Here is a 21,329-nt window from a genome sequence, read left to right on the forward strand (position 1 = left end):
CCTTACAAGGTCGCATCTGGTTCTAAAGCTCAACCGGTCACCTGCTTTAAAGGTGGCAGAGCGTGACACACTCCGTAAAGCAGCCGCCTACTCCTACCATGACCAAAGCGAGTGTGGTTTTGTCGTGCCTAATTTCTGTTGCATTTTAATGAGTGGCGGTTGAGAATTTTTAGAACAAGTTTCATAATATCAGCATCACTGACTCATTGTTGTCAGGCTGTTATTTACTCTTTAATACGCAGTTTTGATTAGGCAGAAGTAAAAATGGCTCGTCTTGCAGGGGTTATTTGGATCTCACTCTCATCTGGTGCTAATGATAAAGACACTTATTGTGTTTCAAGGTTCTCCCGGTTGTCTCTTATTCATAGAGCCTCAGGGTGTGTGTCCGTCTAGTGTTTTTCTCTGCCAAGACGCTTCTTTAAAAAAATGCCCTCCTACACTTTGGGATTTAGTTTCTGTGACAACAGTATCGCCACTCTAACTGCTGTTTTATGATGGATATGATTGTGACAGTGATGATACCAGCATGGTTGAGAGAAGTTCAGAAATTTTTAACTAGAAGAACTCCAGAGGTGAAAAGCGGAGCTCCATGAATGAAGGCGCTGGGTGCTTTCTGCTCATTGGTGCTGAGAAAAAGATGCTTTACGGACACATAGACTTACAGTGGTGAAGGTGACACTGACTGAATTTTGGGGTCTTTTTTCCCCCATACCAATTCCAGAAACTAGCCACAGAAGGTTGAGTAAACCTAATTTCAGGTTTGGACTACACAATGCCAGGATGAGTGTTGTTGTAGATGTAAGATGTAGGCTGCACTGCAAAAACTCAAAATCTTACAAAGTCTGTTTGTCTTATTTTTAGTCACAATGTCTCATCCCACTTAATTTAAGGTAAATTCACTTAACAAGTGACATTTCAGCAAGATAGAGGGACTTGTTTTAAGAAAATGCATCTTCAATGTCTCGCTAATTCAGACAATCTTGAAATTATCTTGTTTTGACTTCTATTTTACAAGAAAACTCAAATTAAATTACATCTCAAAGCAAAAACCTATTTTTGAATGAAAAGCTGCTGCTTTTTTTTTTTTTTTTTAGCATGTCTGGCTTATTTTCAACCTCATGTTGTCCTGGGGGTCAAAATTGACCCATTTTAAAGTTTGAAGATGTAAAAAAACAAAAAAACAAATTCACAGTGAAGCTTCTGATGTCCACATTTTCAAGATTTCTGGGAAATCTTTGAACATTTTTTGGTGGAAAAAAGAAATGTTACAAATGTTTCTTTAAGAACATTCACATAAAAATCAACTAAATCCAACGAATTTCGCTGGATTTAGTTGATTTTTATGTAAATGTTCTTAAATAAAATATCATAAATTTTACTGATAAGTATGGAAACACTTTAGATATTTTTAGGATTTTTTTTTTGAAGATTTGTACTCATTTTTTAAAAATATTTACAAGTGTTTTCTTGCAAAATTTGGAGAATCTTTTAATAAATTTTTTAAGGGAAACTTTTAAGGAATTATTGGAATTTTCTTTCTGAAGGTTTTGCAAATTTTCAGAAATTTGGGGAATTTTTTTGCTGAATTTTTGGATTTCTTTCAGACAAGAAAACTATATTTTTTGGTGCCCATAAATGAAGACAACGGGAGGGTTAAGACACCTAAGCTTGATGTAAAATATAGCTTAAAATAAGCTTCCCCAGCTAATTTTGAGATCTAAATATTCTGAATATCATATCTTATTTCAAGACATCTTGCCAAGCCATTTTCACTTGTTCTCGTGGCAGATTTTTTCACTTATTCAAGGTAAAAGTTTTTTCTTGTTTTGAGAGGGGCATTTTTTTTCCCAGTGTGTCCAGACCAAAAGATTGCATTTGACACATCAGCTGATTAACTTCAACCAACACAACATCCAAAAACACTAACATTTCAGATTTTCTTTTAATCTCCTCTGTGTAAAATAGCAACATGAACGATGCAGTGCACTGTAGAGGCTGTCACATATTCATCATCGGATGGCTCCACCCAAGACAGCCACTCTCATACACACAGCTCCAGGTGCTGTTTGTTTACATTCTAGCTTCTGGTAGTCAGGACTCGCCACCATTCTTCCACAGCTGTGGTTGGTCAGTAACCAGTCAAAACCAGCCAAGTCATAACAGGAATCGATAGTCATCTAATCTGACTTGGGAACCAGACAAAATGTTGTTTAGTCTAAAGCTGGCATAACCAACCATAACTGTAGGTGGGTTCTACAAAAGTGGAGGATTGAATGTGGGAAAGTGACAGCTGAAATTTGATCATTACAGTGGCAGAAATCAAAGTAAAAGTAAAAACTGATTTCTTTAGATGTGTTTGTCTGACATTCTGTCATGTAGTTTTATAGGAGGTATGTGGTGGTACAAGCATGGAGGGTGTCCCACACATTGGAGACTTGTGTTTTGGTGACATTGTTTAACCAGCTAATATCATTTAAAGTTTACACATTCAGTCTGATTGCCCATTTGGTCCTGTTATCTTCGCTGAGGGGAACAAGTGCAGTCACGAGTTCAGGTTACACCAGGAAATGCCAATATTTGACTTTGATTCGAATGAATTAATTTGCTCAAACAACACCTCAGCTTTCACAGGAAGACTTCTAATCTCTGTGACTTTTTTTCTGTACACTTGCCCTTTATCTGTTTTTTTACAATGTCACAGATTACAGTGAAGGTGCTATGAAGAATTCCCACATATAGCCAGGGGATTCCACTATTTAGTGTCATAAAATGTATTCATGCCCTGAATTTGCCCTGAAATGAGAGTGTGCTTCAGAGACATGTAAATGATAATTGTTCTGTGGGAGAAGGGTGTTGGTGTGCAGCTCCCCTGATGGGATTTTGTGAGATCTTGTGCCGTGTTGCTGCTGTGACCCTGGACTCACCCCATCCACGCTTTGACCCTGCACTCTCTGAGGAATGTGACCTCAGTGGAAGTTGTCTTCTGCGAGAGTTTGGAGAACGGTAGTCTGCTGCTGCGGTGTACTAACACTTTTCAGCTTGTTTCTTTACTAGAGGCCACAGTATGTTGGTTATCTACCTATGGAGAGCTGGATGTTACATCCTATGGTTGGTCGGTGCATCGCTCGCTGTTAGTGGTGCAAAGTGCAGCAGAGTTGTGATTGTGAGGATTGGTGTTTGACTTTGGGGACATCAGACATTCAAATTATTCCTCTCAGGAAAACGTCTGTAAAGACGCATTTTTAGCAAGTGGTTAGTGCACTGACAGCTGATTTTTTATTTATTTTTTTTTTTTGATTGGGAGCTTACAAATTCATGAAATGTCAAAAGAAATTGAGAAAACCTGCTTAAAAGTTCTATCTTTTTCATATATTTTTGTTGTTAAGTTGTTAAATAGTCATGCATTCTGCAGCCATAGCATCCTCCACGGTCCACTCTGTAGATATTGTTCCAGCTATAGCTCCTTTAAAACATTTATACAGAATTTTTTATGGCCTGACATAAAGTCGTACTCGTTCTCAAAAATATAACTACATGATGTGGTAGCACAGGCTGCAGTACCTGTGTGGTCCACTTACTAGTCATAGACCATTTTCACACCACCTATTGATTTGCACAAATGATGCTGAAGTACCATAATTTCTGGACTGTGAGCCGCTACTTTTTTCACACGCTTTGAACCCTGTGGCTTAAACAATGATGCGGGTGATTTATAAATTTTTACGGGCTAACCAGCTTCATGCCACCAATACGTTCAGCGTTGTCACGTCAGACCAATGAAACTGTTCGAATTAAATCAAACGCACTCGCACTAAATTCTTCAGATCAGTCATTTTGTGCTTCATGCTCACACCCTCATCATGGAAAAGACTCGGAGAAATGCACATGATCCAGTTTTTAAGTTAAAGGCAATCGATCTGGCTGTTGAAAAAGGAAATAGAGCTGCTGCACGTGAGCTTGGTATCAATGAATCCGCGGTAAGACGTTGGAGTCGGCAGCGTGAACTGACTCGATGTAAAAAGACGACAAAGACTGCCATGTTACAGGCACTGTTTGGAGGAAAAAAGCATTTATTTAATTACAAGTTAAAGTGTAAATATCTCGTATTACAACGTGGACACCTGTGGCTTTTAGACAAGTGCGGCCTATATATGTACACTTTTTTTTTTTTAGTTCAGTGGGTGCGGCTTATATTCAGGTGCGCTCAATAGTCTGAACATTACAGTAAAACTAAATGCAACATCTAATGTGCTGTAATTGTGTCTGCCTTCCTCATAAAGTAAACACAGGAGCCAGCACAGTGTTACTGCAGCCATATGCTGTTTTCTCATCATCATAGCTCTTCCTGTCAGTGTATCAACTCCTTCCGTTCAAACAGCTTCTCACTTTTGTGCATTGCAGTAATTTCAGCACAAGCGACTGTCGTTTGAAGTTAATGCTTCGGTAAGATCTGCTCCGTTTCAGTTACTGTTGTTGCAAGCACACAAAGAAGGCGTAGATTCAAGTATAAATCAAGCTAAAGGACGCCGAGGTTGCGTCATTGCTGGTGTTTGACAGAAATGTGGTGTTTACTGGGCACTTTTTTATTGGTTAATACTCTAAAAGCTTGATCGGGATGTGCAGCCAGAGTTTGGTGTCATGACCCGAGTATTTAAATAATCTAGATCATGTCCTTAGATACAGAAAAAATGACAGGAATCAGCACTATCATGAGCTTTAAAGCCTTCGAGCATGCGAGTTTGATTAAATAAAATGTCCTGGCGATGACCAAAGTGTCCTTAATGGTCAGTTAAGGGGTCCAGAACTTGCCCTCTGGAAAACAACACAGCACTGACCTTGTATGCGCCGTTTAGTTTTCCTTAGTAACCAAGAAAAGCACAAGAACACAGAGTCTGTTTCCAGCCTGAACTTCCTGACAATTCCCTCCCATCCACTGCAGTTCCTGTCATTGCATTTTAATGCGATCGTCGGCTCCTGAAGAAGTCCGCCTTCAAACGGCATGATGTAATGCGCAGAAATGACAGAAGCTCGACTTGGAATAGGAATCATTTCAGGAAATATTGCTTCTGAATTAATATTCAACATGGTGAAATTTGCTATCTATTTCCAGCTGAGCGCACAGCTGTACATCTGTAATAATATGCTTAATTCTTGAATGGCTGAATTCCATTGTGATCCTGCGCTTCAAAGGCAATTAAATCTGCAGAAGGAACAGTGAGGTATTTGCAGCAGGTTCATAATTTTCCTATTTAATTGATTTGCATAATTGAGAGAACGCACACGCAGATTGACAGCCTCCTGTTGTGTAACGAGAAATGTGGCGGGCGGTGCGCCGCTGCACGTGCGCCGATCGTTCCTCGTGGAATGTGATCAAATGATGTCGTCACTGAATCGTACAATCTTACACGGCATCAGCTCAGTCTGCATTCATGCAGGATTGTTTCACTCTGCCCCTGCATACAAAGTGTTTTCCTCTGCATTGTGACATCAATGAGCTGATCCAGTGTCTCCAACAGGTATCTGTGTCAAATGTGGGAAAGGTGTGTACGGAGCCAGCCAGGCCTGCCAGGCCATGGGGAACCTGTACCACACAAACTGCTTCACCTGCTGCTCCTGTGGTGAGTAAAACTGTTAATTAAGTGAAATGTTAGTGACAGCCATCTGCTCTGTGGATGGAGACGTAACCCACCTGAGATGAAGCTCTGTATGTTGGAGCCTTTGCTTTTTCTGTTGCACCATTCCTCTAGTGATGTTCCAGGTAGCAGGTCTGTAACATCCCAACACTACATGACTGGGTACTCAGAGGTTGCTTTAACTTCTGCTTCATGACCAGAAATGGTGTGCACATTGTTGACAGCTTGTCATATCACCTCAACAATTAGCTTCTTGCTACCACATTGCCCTTTATAGATAATCCGTTTTTAGCCCAGTAACCAAACCAGTTGCTTCATTTTAGCGTTCATTTTGACATCATGTTGGCAGATTTCTGCATTACAGGATTTGATATTTTGGTCTAACTAATAAATAGTGAATGGACATTACTAGTCCACACCAGCAGCATCTTATTCTGTGGGCCTTTCCTTCAAATGGCATTTGTGTCCAAAACTCCTTTAACCCTCGTGTCGTCCTGCGGGTCAAAATTGACCCGTTTTAACTTCTGAAAATATGGAAAAAAATATTTTCACAGTGAAACTTCTGATGTCCACATTTTCAACATTTTTGGGAAGATTTTTAACATTTTTTGGTGGACAAAAAGGAATGTTTAAAAAAGGGTTTCTTCAAGAACATTCACAAAAAAATCAACCAAAATCCAGTGAAATTTGCTGGATTTTGGTTGATTTTTTTGTGAACGTTCTTAAAGAAAATATCAGAAGTTTTACTGACATATATGGAATCCCTTTACATTTTTAGGATTTTTTTTTTTGGAAGATTTTTGCAAATTTTTTGAAAATATTTGCAAGAATTGTCTTTCCAAATTTGGGGGATTTTAAAATTTTTTTGTACATTTTTTAAGGGAAACTTTTAAGGAATTATTGAAATTTTCTTCCTGAAGGTTTTGCAAATTTTAGAAAATTTGGGGAATTTTTTTCGTTCAATTTTTGGATTTTTTTTCAGACAAGGAAACAATATTTTTTTGGTGCTGATAAATTAAGGCAACAGGAGGTTTAATCATAAATGTCAGTTTGTTTCTGCATGGTTTCAGGAGAGGTAAATTTTATAACTGGCCCAAATCCATAATGGTCCATATGAACCTTCTGCAGACGTCCGTGTTCAGGCCACAATTTGTGACTATGCCAGAAAAAAACCTTTATAATTCATCATTGAAACAGTTGGACGGTGAACGTTTGAGGTGCTTTGATTTGTACAAGCGGTGGCCAAGCACAGTGGAAAGTTCCAGTTTCTCCAGACAACAAGTGCTATTCTTCCCACTGTGTTTAGGAGGAAGATCTAACAAACTACAGCTGTTCCACAGCGCTGGGCTCCCATCAGGAAGAATCAGTGACATAATGCTGCAGTCCAATGCACAGAGCTGCATATCCTGTAAAATACCACAACCAGCCTTTCAGGAACAGCTACAGGAACCCCATGTGTTTTCCTATGTTGAGTCTTCGAGCAATGCAACCAAATGCTTAACAGACCAACCTGTAGTCGGTTATGTATACTAAAGCATGAATGGAAACATGTGCATGTCTGCTGTCCACCTTTAAAGTCTGCATTGGTCAGTATAAACTGGCCTTTATCGTCCCTGATTTTCAGTAAATGCTGATGCTATGTGAAAAAAGTTTATATTAATGAATTTCATCGCTTGTTTTATTATTTATTGTCCCTCTTACACCACCGTTCAACAGTTTGAGGTCACTTAGAAATGTCCTTATTTCTGAAAGAAAAGCGTTTTTTAAATGAAAATTACATTAAATGAATTAAAAATCCACTCTAGACGTTGTTAATGTGGTAATGACTATTCTAGGTGGAAACAGATGATTTTTAATGGAATATCTCCATAGGGGTAAAGAGGAACGTTTCCAGCAACCATCACTCCTGTGTTCTAATGCTACATTGTGTTAGCTAATGGTGCTGATAGGCTAATTGATGATTAGAAAACCCTTGTGTAATTATGTTAGCACATGAATAAAAGTGAGTTTTCATGGAAAACGTGAAATTGCGTGGGTGACCCCAAACTTTTGAGTGGTAGTGTATGTTTAGTGGATAATGAGGCTCTGAGTTAAGGAGCATTGAAAGTAGACCAAATTAGCTACTAGTAAGGCTATGCAGCTCAGGGAAAATATTTAATTGGTGATTTTCCTGACAGATATTGTGATTTTCACTTAGCATATAAGTCAAGCTTCAGTTCAGTATTCACTGTGTATTAAATTTAAAATGTGATGGGGAATTAATACATCGAAACTGACTATCACACAAGAAGAACGGCATTAATTTATAAAAACACTGAAAAAACAGTTTAAATCCTGAGTCAGACATGCTGTAAAGTGTAAAAGGTGTGTAATAAATGATAAGAATGGGTTCATGCCAGTTAAGCTACAGCAGGTGTGGCTGAGTCACAGTATACATTGATTAGTGGCCATAAACCATTCCTGATGGTTTCAATCTGTTTGAATTAAATCAAACTGAGTTGTGGCATTACTGTTATTATTCAATAGTCACACTTAGTGTCTCCTAAACTGCAGCAACTGAGATTTGTTCACTGCATTTTCAAAAACTGCGATCTGAAATCGATTCATTCTTAGCCATTCCTCTTCACCCACGGATGTGCAGACAACTATTATTTGATTACTCTAAAAAAATAAAAATAAATGCGCAATGCTCCTCAGGCAAGTTCTGGAGTTACAAAGACTCTTATTGCTTCTGATTTCCAAAGCAGATTTATTGATGTTCATTTGTCATGGATGCCAGACATCATCACATCCTTGGACAGTGTAAGTTGTACTGCGTCTAAAAATATGTGTATCATGTCTCCGTATTGAGATTTGACAGGGATATGATTCAGAGCAGCAGGATTTTTGACACAAATTGCAGCAGTCAGGCGCTAAGAGCTTTGAAGTAGCTTATTTGCTTCCATGAGCTCTGTGTCACTAAAACTGTTTGAGCTCCAAGCTTCTGACTGTGCTGATAAGCCGACCAAAACATCAGGCCAGAATACAGTACCTAAGATGATGCCGTTAGACGGCTGGCGTGCATCTGCCAATCCCTTTAAGCTCGCACCATAAAGACGTCTGGTGTGGAGGAAGCTGCAGGTTCGAATGCTGTGAGAAGTTAGCATTCATTGAGAAGACTGTGGAATAATGCCAGTTTAAGAGTTGTTGTTTCAGTAGCCTGTGTGCTTATCAGCCTTATGGTGGCTGTTCTTCTCTTGTTATGTTGTTTGGCTTGAGCCCAGGAAAATGTAGTGTCCGTTCTCAGTGTCGCCCTCAAAGCTCTGGTTGGTCGATTGTTTCTCCACTCTGGGAAAAACGGGCGTCATCGAGCACCACAACAGCATACGTTTGAGAAACTGGAAAAATACATGCTTGTTTGTTAGTTTGCCAGACTTTGTGCTCTTCAGACGATCGAAGGACCCCGAGCGTGATGTCTCAGATGTGTTTATGCTCGCGGGCAGCATCAGTCGTGCTCTGAGCTTCAGCCACCGCTGCCTCTGCTTGCTGTTAGAGGTGGTGTTACAGCGGATCAAAACAAGAAAAAAAAATCTCCTCAGTCTGCTCGGTAGAATAACAGGTCAGCTCTGAGCCGCGGGAGCAAGGTAATAATGCAACAAAGAAATAAAATGCTGACTTTATTTCCTCTAGAAGTCCGTAATTAAATCTGTTCTCCAGCTCACAGTACAGTATAGATTGCTTGTCTGTGTGTGATTTTGGACATCCCTGTCACCCGACTCCAGCCCTCCTCTCCCGTTTCCCGGGAAACAAGAGGAAGATGTCGGGAGCAGAGCTTTTTAGCCAGGATCCATTCATATGTGCACTATACATGGATACTGATCCTCCACCTCGGCCCCTCCGGCTCTGGAAGAGCTGCCTATAATTTACATGTAACCAAAGCCACATACTTTCCGATTTATTGTGTGTCAGAAGAAAGAGGGTCCAGATGCTGAGTGTCCAGTTGCTGAAGTTGTGGAGTTTTGCTGTCGAAAAGTAGCCTCTGGCCTTAGGAGCTCTTTTAATAGTGCTGATAATATTTTTCGGGTTCTTTCAGAAGTCAGCTTTCAATGCCAAAGCAAAGGAAGATGCTATTTGGCTTTTCAAACAGATGTATTTGTGAGACAAGCAGGTTGTTTCCTCTGAGGACTAAAAATACTCTGAAAGAATGCCTGGATTACTTATGGGGATGGTGTAGTTACATCATAAATCAGCTATGTGAGACATAATTGCCTTTAGACAGAAAACACGGACAGCTCCTGAGAGACTTATTGTTGCAGAAATCGTGTCCATGACTAGTTAACAAGTCATGTTGTGTGCTCTGCGTAGGCTGCCGCTCATAGCTTCTCAGGCCGCCTTGCCTCTCGAGATGGTTTATTGGTAACGTAAACTCGGGGATGTATCATTTGACCTCATGTGAATGGGAATGTTTTCTTTTAAGCAGTGTTTTGAAGGCCCTCTGAGAAGTTTAGTTTCAAAGTGCCTGCACTTGTCATAACACAATCCAGAGATTTATCAGGAGCTGTGTTTTTTATGTCCGATGTTTGTTTCTTTTTCCTCTTTCTTTCTGTTTCTTTTTTTTTCCGTGCCCCTGAGTAGGGTCCTCCTGGAGTCTGGAGCTCCAGAGTGAGGCCGAGTTTGCTGAGACATTGCTCGCTGGTAGCCTTGGGCTTTGTTTAACCATGCATAATTGAACCCTCCTCTTGGCTTACTCCCATGGTTGCACCCTTTTTTCATGAAATGGCCAAGAATGCAGCCCCCTCACCCACCACCACCACCACTTCAGCCAGCCTTCCCTGGAGGACCTCAATCAGACAGTCACAAAGTGTACCAGACCTGCTTATCAGAGGGGGCAGGCCTGGCATGGACGCACATTAAATGGCACGCGAAGTGAATGCATAGTTGTGCAGGCGCATGCACACACAAGAGGACATGTTTTTAGTATTCTTGGAAGAGTCCAGTCCAGATTTTGTCTTTTAACAGTTGCGTTAAACACATGTTCTTGTGCAGTTGTCAGATTCTTTGAACACCCAAATAAGTGCGCCTGCTGAAGTGCCACTGAGCAAGATGTTCCTGTCGTCTGCAGCTGAAATTGTAGTTGCCACTGAAAATATTTCCCCACAAAAACACACTCACAACACACAACCGGAGTGAATGTATATTCCTGTGACTTCGAAGCAGGGTGTTGATGAAAATAAGCGAGCCTACTCCAGATGAACTAAATAAAAAAAACAACAAACACACGGTTTCAGACTGGATGAGCAGACTGTCAGCCGTAAGGCAGATGACTCATTTCTGTGTTTTAGCTGCTCAAACCTCGGAGAGCAACGGAGAGAGCTCAGGGGCTTGAATTTCTCAAATCATTCATCACCAGCAGTTGGACGTGCCAGGCGATGGAAATCAGAAAGCTCACACATGGGGAGTACTCGGTTGTTGGTGTTTTGCTCCTGGAGTCATGCAGTTTGTTGGAGATACTTGCAATGCGGTGAGTTCTGACTGCAGAGGTTGTCGTTTAAACCCCATTAGGATTTTGATTTATTTGAGCAGCCAAGCATGAGAACCTTCCAAGTCATTCTAAGTTAGAAAGAGTCAGACACCCGGTACACATTTAAACTACAACATACAGACGTAGTGCTGTGTGTAGATATCCAGCTCTTAAAGCCAGTAGCTGGTTGCATACCTGCAGCTAAGAAATGTTCTCATTAGCAGGTGGGCAGTGAGCTGACGGCTACCGGACTGTAGCAGCATTGTTTTCTTTGACAGACTTTAACCTTTCTGGTTTCTTGGGCTTTTATTCAAGTTCCTTCTCCTAACATAAAGAACAACAGGCAGAGTGGATCGTGTGAAACATGTTGTAACTAGAATCTCTGTAGAAACACGACCCCCAATTTGAGCTGCAGTTACAAATCACTTTTTGATGACTTTTGATTATTTTTATTCGAATGAGAGGTCGATTCAGTTCAATAAGATTTTAAAATCATGTGAACAACAAGTCAAGAAATTCCAAAACAGTTAATAGACTGCTCCCTGCCTGCTACTGTTACTGCGTGGGCCGGAGTCAACCACAAGTTGTTGGCATGGAAAAGTTGACTGCAGGTGTTGTTTTTTTTTTTACAGCTCTGTTTTCGTGCTGACACGTGGCACAAGACATCATGTTGTGAGAGCAGACATCACCTGCCGCCGGCGGCATGTCTGAGCTGTATTTTAATATTTTAGCTGGTGTACATTTTCATGTTCTCATTGCTTCCCTCATTCATATTCCTCAGTATTAGTTTAGTCTTTGGAAATCTCATCCTGCAATCTTAGCTGCATTACTGACAGTACGCCTTAATGGGAACATGATAAGTTTAATAGAGTATGAATGGTTGTCTTTTAAATATTCATAAAGAGGCTTTTCATTCAGTTTAGTTTCTTTCAACTCCCAAAGGCACAGAGACTACAAATGACAAAATAATGGTGCATTGCAGGCTGGAGAATATTAATAATAAGGCTGTCACAATCATCATATTGCAATTGATGTTTAATTATTATATAAATAACAATTTAATCATCTGTTTGGGTTCATTTGTGACTCTATTAGATTTATTGTAGTGCTTTTGACTGCCACCTTTTTGTTGCACATCCAACAAATCGCCTCCTCCAAGTTCTTGGACTCCCCTTTTTCATTTTGAATAAAAAAAACAAATGTGCCCACTGCAGTACTGTTGTGTTTGGCTTTGCAACGACAGACAGGTGACAAATTAAAGGAAAACCAACGTAATATGTCTTAGTAAGGTGATGGGCCACCACTCCTTCGTTCTAATGATTCTCCAAGTCTCTGAACACTACTGGACGGATAACATTTTTCCTAATTTCATGTTCTGATGATGGAGGAGGAGAGCACTTCTATCAGATTCCCTCACTGTACAGACCAAGCATTCAGGTTTTTCTTTTAATTTGTCACCTGTCTGTGTATCTGTGACATTAATATCCACAGATGCTCATTGAAGTTGGTTGAATATTTGACATAACGAACCTCGTGAAACAGTTAATGAGAGCATTACATCATGTCAGGAGAATAGGATTCAAAATGGTGGTAGAAAATGATGAGGAAACAGTGATTGAACTGTGACATGTCTGTTCCTTTCCTCCAGCTGCTTTTCTACAGGTGAATAGAGGCAAAGCTGCAAAATGATCTTGATCAGCTCAAATAATTGTGATCATTTTGTCATGATTGCAACAAGTCTATATTAGTGACATTATTTTTTCAGTTGGAGCTTCAGAGAAAAGGCTTCATGTCTATCTGATAACCACATAAAACTGATCAAGCATGCCATTATGACCACTGACAGGTGAAGTGAATAACACTGATTATCTCTTCATCATGGCACCTGTTAGTAGGTTTTGTATCAGGCAGCAAGTGAACATTTTGTCCTCAAAGTTGAAGTGAGAAGCAGGAAATATGGGCAAGCGTAAGGATTTGAGCGAGTTTGACAAGGACCAAATTGTGATGGCTAGATGACTGGGTCAGAGCATCTCCATAACTGCAGCTCTTCTAGGGTGTTCCTGGTCTGCAGTGGTCAGTATCTATCAAAAGTACTCCAAGTAAGGAACAGTGGTGAACCAGCGACAGGGTCATGGGTGGCCAAGGCTCACTGATGCATGTGGGGAGCGACAGCTGGCACGTGTGGTCCGATCCAACAGACGAGCTGCTGAAATTGCTGAAGAAGTTAATGCTGCTTCTGATAGAAAGGTTTCAAAATGCAGAACATCAGCTTGTTGCGCATAGGGCTGCATAGCTGCAGACCAGTCAGGGTGTCCATGCTGACCCCTGTTCTTTTACATCACATGGATGGCTGGGTGCATATGTGTCACTTACCTGGAGAACTCATGGCACCAGGATGCACTGTGGGAAGAAGGGAAGCCGGTGGAGTCAGTGTGATGCTTTGGACAATGTTCTGCTGGGCAACCTTGGGTCCTGCCATCCATCTGGTTGCTACTTTGACATGTACCACCTACCTAAGCATTGTTGCAGACCATGCACACTCTTTCATGGAAACGATATTCCCGGATGGCTGTGGCCACTTCCAGCAGGATAATGCACCGTGCCACAAAGCAATAACGGTAAGGAATGATTTGAGGAGCACAAAATTAGTTTGAGGTGTTGATCTGGCCTCCAAATTCCCCAGCTCTCAGTCCAATCCAGCATCTGTGGGATGTGCTGGACAAACGAGTTCGATCCATGGAGGCTCCACCTCGCAACTTCCAGGACTTAAAGATCTGCTGCTAACATTTTTGGTGACAGATACCACAGCACACCTTCAGGGGTCCAGTGGAGTCCATGCCTTGATGGGTCAGGACTGTTTTGACAGCAAAAGGAGGATCAACATAATATTATGTCATAATGTTATGCCAGATCGGTGGATATTCTCTCACATCACTCCTTCTGCACAGGTGAAGACACGTCAGCCTCCGCAGGTCTGCAGCTTTTTCCCTACAGCTGAACATTAAACACCAAGGCTACACCAGCATTTCATAGAGCCTCCTCTGATTTTTCTTCCCAGGTTCACCTTTGTTCACCCGCAGTGGTGCCAGCTGCTAAAAGATTTCCATGTATCAAACCAGGTTGATAGTATGCGTAAGGTTGGCTGGATTCTCATTTGCAAAACCCTCGTTTGTCCCGCAATGGCTTGCGACTACTTTGTCTAGAAATCAGTTTGAAGCTCCTTTGTGAGCGAATCACAACACGTCTGTGTACTCGCAGCCAGGCCAAAGCTCTGGTTTCTCTGCCAGTGATGGAGAACAGAGAGATTGAGGAATGCCTCCCACCAGCAGCAGTAAGTGCAGTTCCTCTGTATGAGCCTTGTTTATTGTCAGAGACAAAGCACAGAAGTGAGGTAAAATACAAATAATAGAACATCCTATTGTAGTTGTCTGTTGATGGCAGCATGTTAGATCAACATGCGAAAATAATTCACCTCAAGCGTCATCGTTTGTCTGCATTGTCAGGGTTTTTACTTGCAGTTTGCGTGTCGTAGGCTCTTTATACAGTGAATGCAGGCAGGTCTGTACTGTGATTGGACACTGAGAGGCTCTTCAACCTGATTAAACAGCCAGAGTCAGAAGTGTGAAGCTTTGGAGCCTAAGATTTCAAACATGAGCGTGCATCTTGTGGTGCTGTAGGACAAATTATAAAAGTAATATGAGCCAGCCAGCTGTATCACTCTGTGTTTAGCTCTGTCATTTAAAGCATAGTTCTACTCCCAGTCACCTCCTCTCAGGTTTTATGGTTGTGATTAACGGAAGCACTTAATGAAAACGCAGTCACCCCTGGAGGTAGTTTTCTCTAAATGTCAGGTAGATTATATTAATTGCTAATGATAATAAGTAATAAAAGAGCACTAAAGAGGCCATAACTTTTAATCTTCAAGACCCAAACTTCATCAGGTAATAAAATGGCAAAAGAATTGAATGTTAAGACAAGCACCCTTGAAAACTTCCCTCACAGAGAGGAACAGTTATCTCATGTTGAAACACGCCAGCAGGCAAATGACCAATAGGAAGTTGACAAATACTTCTCGTTGGAATGTGACCTGATATGATTCACTTCTGTATCAGCATTTGTGGTTTTATCTTGTCAGCGGTCTCAGTCGACCAGTTTTTAGGTTTCATGGGTTGACAATGAATATTTATTTCTGCTTACGCACTGTGTTTGACTGGCATCTGTCTCACTGAGTGATTAGTGTAATAATACATGTTAAGCAGAGGAGATTAAGCACTCGTATTGGTCCGTGAAGTGTGGTGACCTCCTGTAATGATAAGAGTCCTGCCCGACGAGAGTCAAGGCAGCGTAGAATCGATCGGTGCTGATTTCTGCACATTAGTCGCTGATTAGATTTCTGACTGGCTCGATCCTGACTTGCTACTTGCTTTCTGACGTCACACAAACAGAGATGGTGATAAACTCAAAGGTTCAAGGCTGCTGCAGATTTTGGAGCCAGAAGCTGCTGCTGTTGTTCCTCACCAACAGCAAACACTTCAGGGTTTGATGGGAAATGCCTGGCTGCCTCCTGATCTCAGAGCTGACTGGTTGCCAGCCGCGATAGTGTACTGCGACTGATGTTGTTTTTACCTTGTGAGTCTGTGTATGTTTGTCTGTCATCATGGCAGAAAGTGGTCCTGAAGGCGTCCACTGTAGCAGAAACTACCACAAAGCAGATTCTGTCTTTCTGTAGGCAGCTTTTGGCAACTCGATAGCATCACAACATTTTACGATACGGTCACGATGCCCATTAATACTGAGTAGTCATGCAGTAATGTAGTAATGACAGCTGAGTACTCGTGGTTCAGCATGTCAGCTGGCTAATGTTTTGTGTTTTTTGTGTATTTACAGCATTTTGAGCATTTTTTTGTATACTTTGCTGCCACCCACACTCCACAACCATAGAAAGGCTTTCAGTCAGTTCTCAAAACATTTAACAACAGGCACACACATGCAAACGTCTGAGGGTTTGAACAGCACGGGAGTACCTCGCTGTCTGTGGACATATTTTGTTATTGCCCCAGCATCCCATCTGTACAAGATGAAGACATTTAACTTTACAGCTGTGTAGTTGTGGTTAAAAACATGAAGGTCAAGTTAATAATTGAGGTGATTTAAAGTAGATGAGGTGTCCCCATCACAAGATAATCTCCAGGGTTCTCACCAGGATTTTTTTACAGCGTAACGGCACGCGCATGCGCAATAGCCTTCATTAAATCTCGCGAGCGGCCGGCCCAGGTGTCAGCCAATGAGTGTCACGCAGATGCTCCAAATGCTCGTGATTTAGGTCACTATTCACCATACATGGCATCATAGAAACAACCGAGACATGCCAATTGTAACCCCGAGATTGGAAGCGACTCTTAGTTTTAGACGGGAACGGGTCAATCGACAGGAAAGTACGGCTGAGATGGGGAGGCATAAATTAACCTAGATAGGCACCCAGTCGATAAAAACAAACGCACATGATGTTATCTGTCAAAATAACAGCGTAGCGGCCCTAATCACAGCGTAATCTTTTAAACTGACAGCGTAACGGCCCGTTACGCTGAAATGCGCTGGCGAGAACCCTGATCTCTTGTTTCAAAGAAAGAAGTGGCACTATACTTTGCTAACATATGAGATTCTTACAGTAAAAAGAGATCCAGACACGAACAAACAATAAATATTAGACTTTTGACTCACAATTTCATGTAAAATATGAATTATGTAGGTTAAATATAAATGATGGAAAGAGACACATATTACATCATTAGAGGTCGACCAGTTATTGGTTGGGCAAATATTTGGTTTATTGTTTGTTTACTGTTGTTTTAAGTTAAGTAAGCTATTTCGTTTCCAAATATTGCTTAACAGTCTCCTTGATGACAAATTATTGGAATCAACCCACAAAAAATACCAGTTAGTTGACCCTTAGTCGTCTTCCGTAGCTACGTGTTGTTGTGTTGAAGCACAATCAATAAATCTGAAATAAACTTGTTTGCAGTTGCACATTTTGTTAAAAATTAAAAATGCCGGTGGCACAAGCACACTTGACCAGTCAGTCACCTGCAAGTCTGTCCCTGAGAGTCCCTCAGTCTTTACAAAGTACTGCCCTGATGTACTGTTCTGGAGCTTTGTTTAGACCTGGCGTCTCCTTGGTTCCTCTGTTCTTGACACTTCCTGTGAGGAAACTGGCTTTTGGTGTCCTGTGCTGAGCCTCACTCACATACCTTCAGATCAGGTTGCATGGAAAGAAAACCTCCTGTCTTCACAGTCCTGAACCCCAACAATGACACTAACCTTCAGGCTCGGGTTATTAACCCTCCTGGTGTTCTCATTTATAGGCACCAAAAAATATTGTTTCCTTGTCTGGAAAAAATCTAAAAATTCAGCAAAAAAGTTCCCCAAATTTCTGGAAATTTGCAAAAACTTCAGGAAAAAATTCCAATAATTCCTTAAAATTTTCCCTTAAAAGTTGTTTTTTTAAATCTCCCAAATTTGGCAAGAAAATTCTTGTAAATATTTTCAAAGACTGAGTAAAAATCTTCAAAAAAGTCCTAAAAATATCTAATGTGATTACATATAAATCAGTGAAACTACTGATATTTTCTTTAAGAACATTCACATAAAAATGTTTGATTTTTCTGTGAATGTTCTTCAAGAAACATTTTTAACCTTTCTTTTTTCCACCAAAAAATGTTAAAAGATTTCCCAAAAATGTAGAAAATGTGGACATCAGAAATTTCACTGTTAATATATATATATTTTTTTTTCTCACATTTTTAAACTTTAAAACAGTTCAATTTTGACAAGCCGGACAACATGAGGGTTAATCAGTTTTGAAAACATAGAGAGCGATCGACACAGAAGATCACTTTATACTTGCTTCATGTCTAAATAGGACAGAGAGAAAAACCATATGAATCACAAAACAAGGGTCAATATCCTTTTTCAGTGAAACAGCAAAAACAGATTCCTTTAACTTCATTTTCGTAACCATGAGAGAAGACTACATGCTCCACACATTCAAAACAGGAAGTTCATACACATAAACGCCAAAAAAACACATAATCTCCTCATTTCAAGTAAAAGTTTTTCATCTGGACCACCCAGGAAACCCATAGAAATTAAATCCATTTATGAGTCTTCGGTTTAAAGAAGCAACTCAACAGGTTGAGCGGGCGACCCATAAACTGGCGCTACAGTCCCCCTGCAGCGGTCATGGGTTCCATTCCCACCCATGCCCCTTTGCCTGCAGGTCATCCCCCCATTCTTCTCCCCACTTTCCTGTCTTCCTCTCACTATGACTGAAGTAAAGCTGCAAAAAGGCCAAAAAATCTATCTAAAAAAAGGCAACTGTGGCTGGTTTATTCATTAAACTAGCGTCTTCCAGTTTGTGATGAGTGAACAGACTCAACTACAACTCCTGCACCGGAGGAAAATGTAGCTGAATAATACCTTTTGCCATGGTGACACATCAGTCCTCTTTCAGGAGACCAGCACTCATTTCCATGGCAACACCATCATTCAAAATGAGCGCATTAGCAGGATGAGGCCCTGATTCCTACATGACTAAAAATGATTTTAGGGAGAGCAGAGGTCGAGACATCGAGTCTTTAGAGGAGCACAGAGAGCAGCAGACGAGACAATCGACATGATTGTGTAGTTTTATTAATTATATTGACTGGATTTGGTTTCTGTCTGAGAAGTTTAGTTTAATAGCCGTTCAATGTTTGGATCAAGTCAGTCTGTTGAATCTGTTGACATTAAAAGAAGTTTATTTTTACCAACTGCCATTTCCTAAATATAATTTGTCTCCTCAGTTTGTTATGTTACATTGGGATCATGACTTGTGTTTAATCTGTAATTAAATCCAATTAAATGTTGCGTTAAGTCGGCTCTAAATCAGGCTCATCTTATAAGTGTAGCTGCTGGTTGGATCCCTCTCAGTCTGTTGACAACTCTGCAGCGCTGTCTGGTGACAAAAGGCCAGAGGAGAGAGAGAGGAGGGGAGGGCATGGAGCCCTCCCCCTCCTTTTTCTGGGGTGAGGGAAGTGGGCAGAGCGGGTGCTGGAGAGGTGCAGGGGATGAATGGGACCAGCTAGTGACCTCAGGCAGAAAGAATGTTCCCCGTTTGCTCAGTCGGCCTGCTCCCCTAGCAGCGCTCCACACAGTCATCAGCACTGGGGCCTTTGTATTCACCTTCCAGAGCCCAAACTGCAGAGCAGAGGCCACAGACCAGCACCACAGCGACACCTCGCAGCCTCTGCTTCTTCTAATCTCACTTGCTGCCGTGAGTTAGCCTCTCTAACGTCTCGGTTGTGAACAGAGGTCTTCCTCAATCCTGCTTTTCTTTTTGTGCTCCTCGCTACCAAAATGCTAATTGCTCCTCAGTCTCAAAGTCTTAAAGTCTCACCTATTGTGTGGACAGCATTCCTCTGCTGCCTCCAGCCATTTATGTGGGTGTTAATGTATTGCCATCTCCCAGCATTGTGACACTGTGAGTGTGTGTGTGAGTGAATACAGCGATTGCATAAATTTCGGTGCTAAAAGAGGGTGGGGGCGGGCACATCTTTTCCATGCTGGACACCCTTAAAATCAATGGTGGCTCGGGGACGACAATTAAATCTGACTAATCCAGCAGATTATGAGATCCGTGGGGTTTCGTCTGCCAGGCTCGGCGTGAAGTCATCGCGCTGCCAGAGAGACACCGCTGCTGTTAAATGAATTGAATGGCGAGCTGTGTGAGATGCATGGCAGGGGGCTGCAGAAGCCAGCCCGCTGCAGAATTTCCTCTTCAGATTGAATCAGACTTGGATTCTGATGAATGAAGGCTCACCCAGAGAATTCAGTCTTCACACTCCGTGCTAGAAGCTCAAGCGTGCTGAACCTGGGCCACCGTGGTGTCAGCATGTTATGTGGTGAAGACCTGCAACTGTTTTATTGAGGTTTCTCAGTGAAATTCTCAAGATGATGTCTGCAACTTCTAAGGAAACACCACAATGTATATTTTAACGGAGATGTAAAAGTTTAAACAGGTCAATACGGCACCACAGGTTTGAGTTTTTAATGGATAATCAAATCAATACATTTCAGTATGCTAATGGTTTCAGAATGTGTCAAAGTAGGGACATCCTCCCTCCAGTCTGCTATTGTTGCTGCGTCTGTGAGTGCTGCACAAAGGCAGGGAAGGGACGAGGACAGATTTTTGGGGGGAGGTTTGGAGAGCAGCCTGCTGTATTGATTGTGTATGGGTTGTGAATGGAATCCTGTTGGGATCAATGGTTAAGTAATTAAACTGAGCAGAAAGTCGCCATCTGCTCCGCACTGAGTGGCTGTAAAGGAGGAGACCTAGGATGAGGCATACAGTAGGAAGGATTTTGAGATGACAGAAGTTAACAGAAGTTTAGTGGAGTTGTTTTGTGCTGCGCTGCGCTGACATAATCAAGTCTCTGTTTGTCTTTGACCAGCGTGGTATACACACATGCTGTTATGCAATTCCCAGAAGCGAACTGTGACTATCCTCAAGCTCTTTATTCAGGCAACAAAGTCGTCTCATAACACTCAGACAGTTAACAGTTTTAGACATTTTTTTGAAGGTTAATACATTTCAGCACATTTAACTATCAAGGAACAAGTTATTTATACGTGTGTGTTGCAAACTCAACAAACCTTCATCTAAATGTTAGATACACACTACCAGTCAAAAGTTTGGACACACCTTTTCATTCATTGCTTTTTATTAGATGATTTTATACATTGTGGATTAATACTGAAACATCAAAACTTTAAAAGAATACACACAGAGTTAAGTTGTAAACAAAAGGTGTTCATCTTCAGGATTAATCTGCAATGTAGAAAAAAATACAAATTAATAAAATGCACTGAATGAGAAGGTGTGTCCAAACTTTTGACTGGTTTTATATTGTAATGACTTGATTATTAAAAACTGAAATATTGAAGTTGTGTGTTAATAAGACACATATGTTGTATATAATCCCAGCATCAGCGACTGTCTGGTTTGATACTCCAACATAAGAACAATATACAGTACAGTTATGGTATGGCAGTTCTCCTCCTTGTATTTTAATGTAATTCATTTGCCAAAGAGACGAAAAACACACTAAACAAAGTTAAAGAGGAATTTAACTGATATCTTTTTCCCATTATTGTGAATT

General features: G+C 41.1%; 1 protein-coding gene across 1 annotated transcript in view; it reads left to right on the plus strand.

Annotated features, from left to right (window-relative positions):
- Window positions 1-21,329, plus strand: part of wtip (WT1 interacting protein) — a 41,870-nt gene that overhangs the window by 8,081 nt on the left and 12,460 nt on the right. The window contains 1 exon segment of the mRNA XM_022193475.2: window positions 5,517-5,618. Within this exon segment, the coding sequence (XP_022049167.2) occupies window positions 5,517-5,618 (102 nt within the window).

The sequence above is a fragment of the Acanthochromis polyacanthus genome, chromosome 2 (genome assembly GCF_021347895.1).
Source record: "Acanthochromis polyacanthus isolate Apoly-LR-REF ecotype Palm Island chromosome 2, KAUST_Apoly_ChrSc, whole genome shotgun sequence".
NCBI lineage: Eukaryota > Metazoa > Chordata > Actinopteri > Pomacentridae > Acanthochromis > Acanthochromis polyacanthus.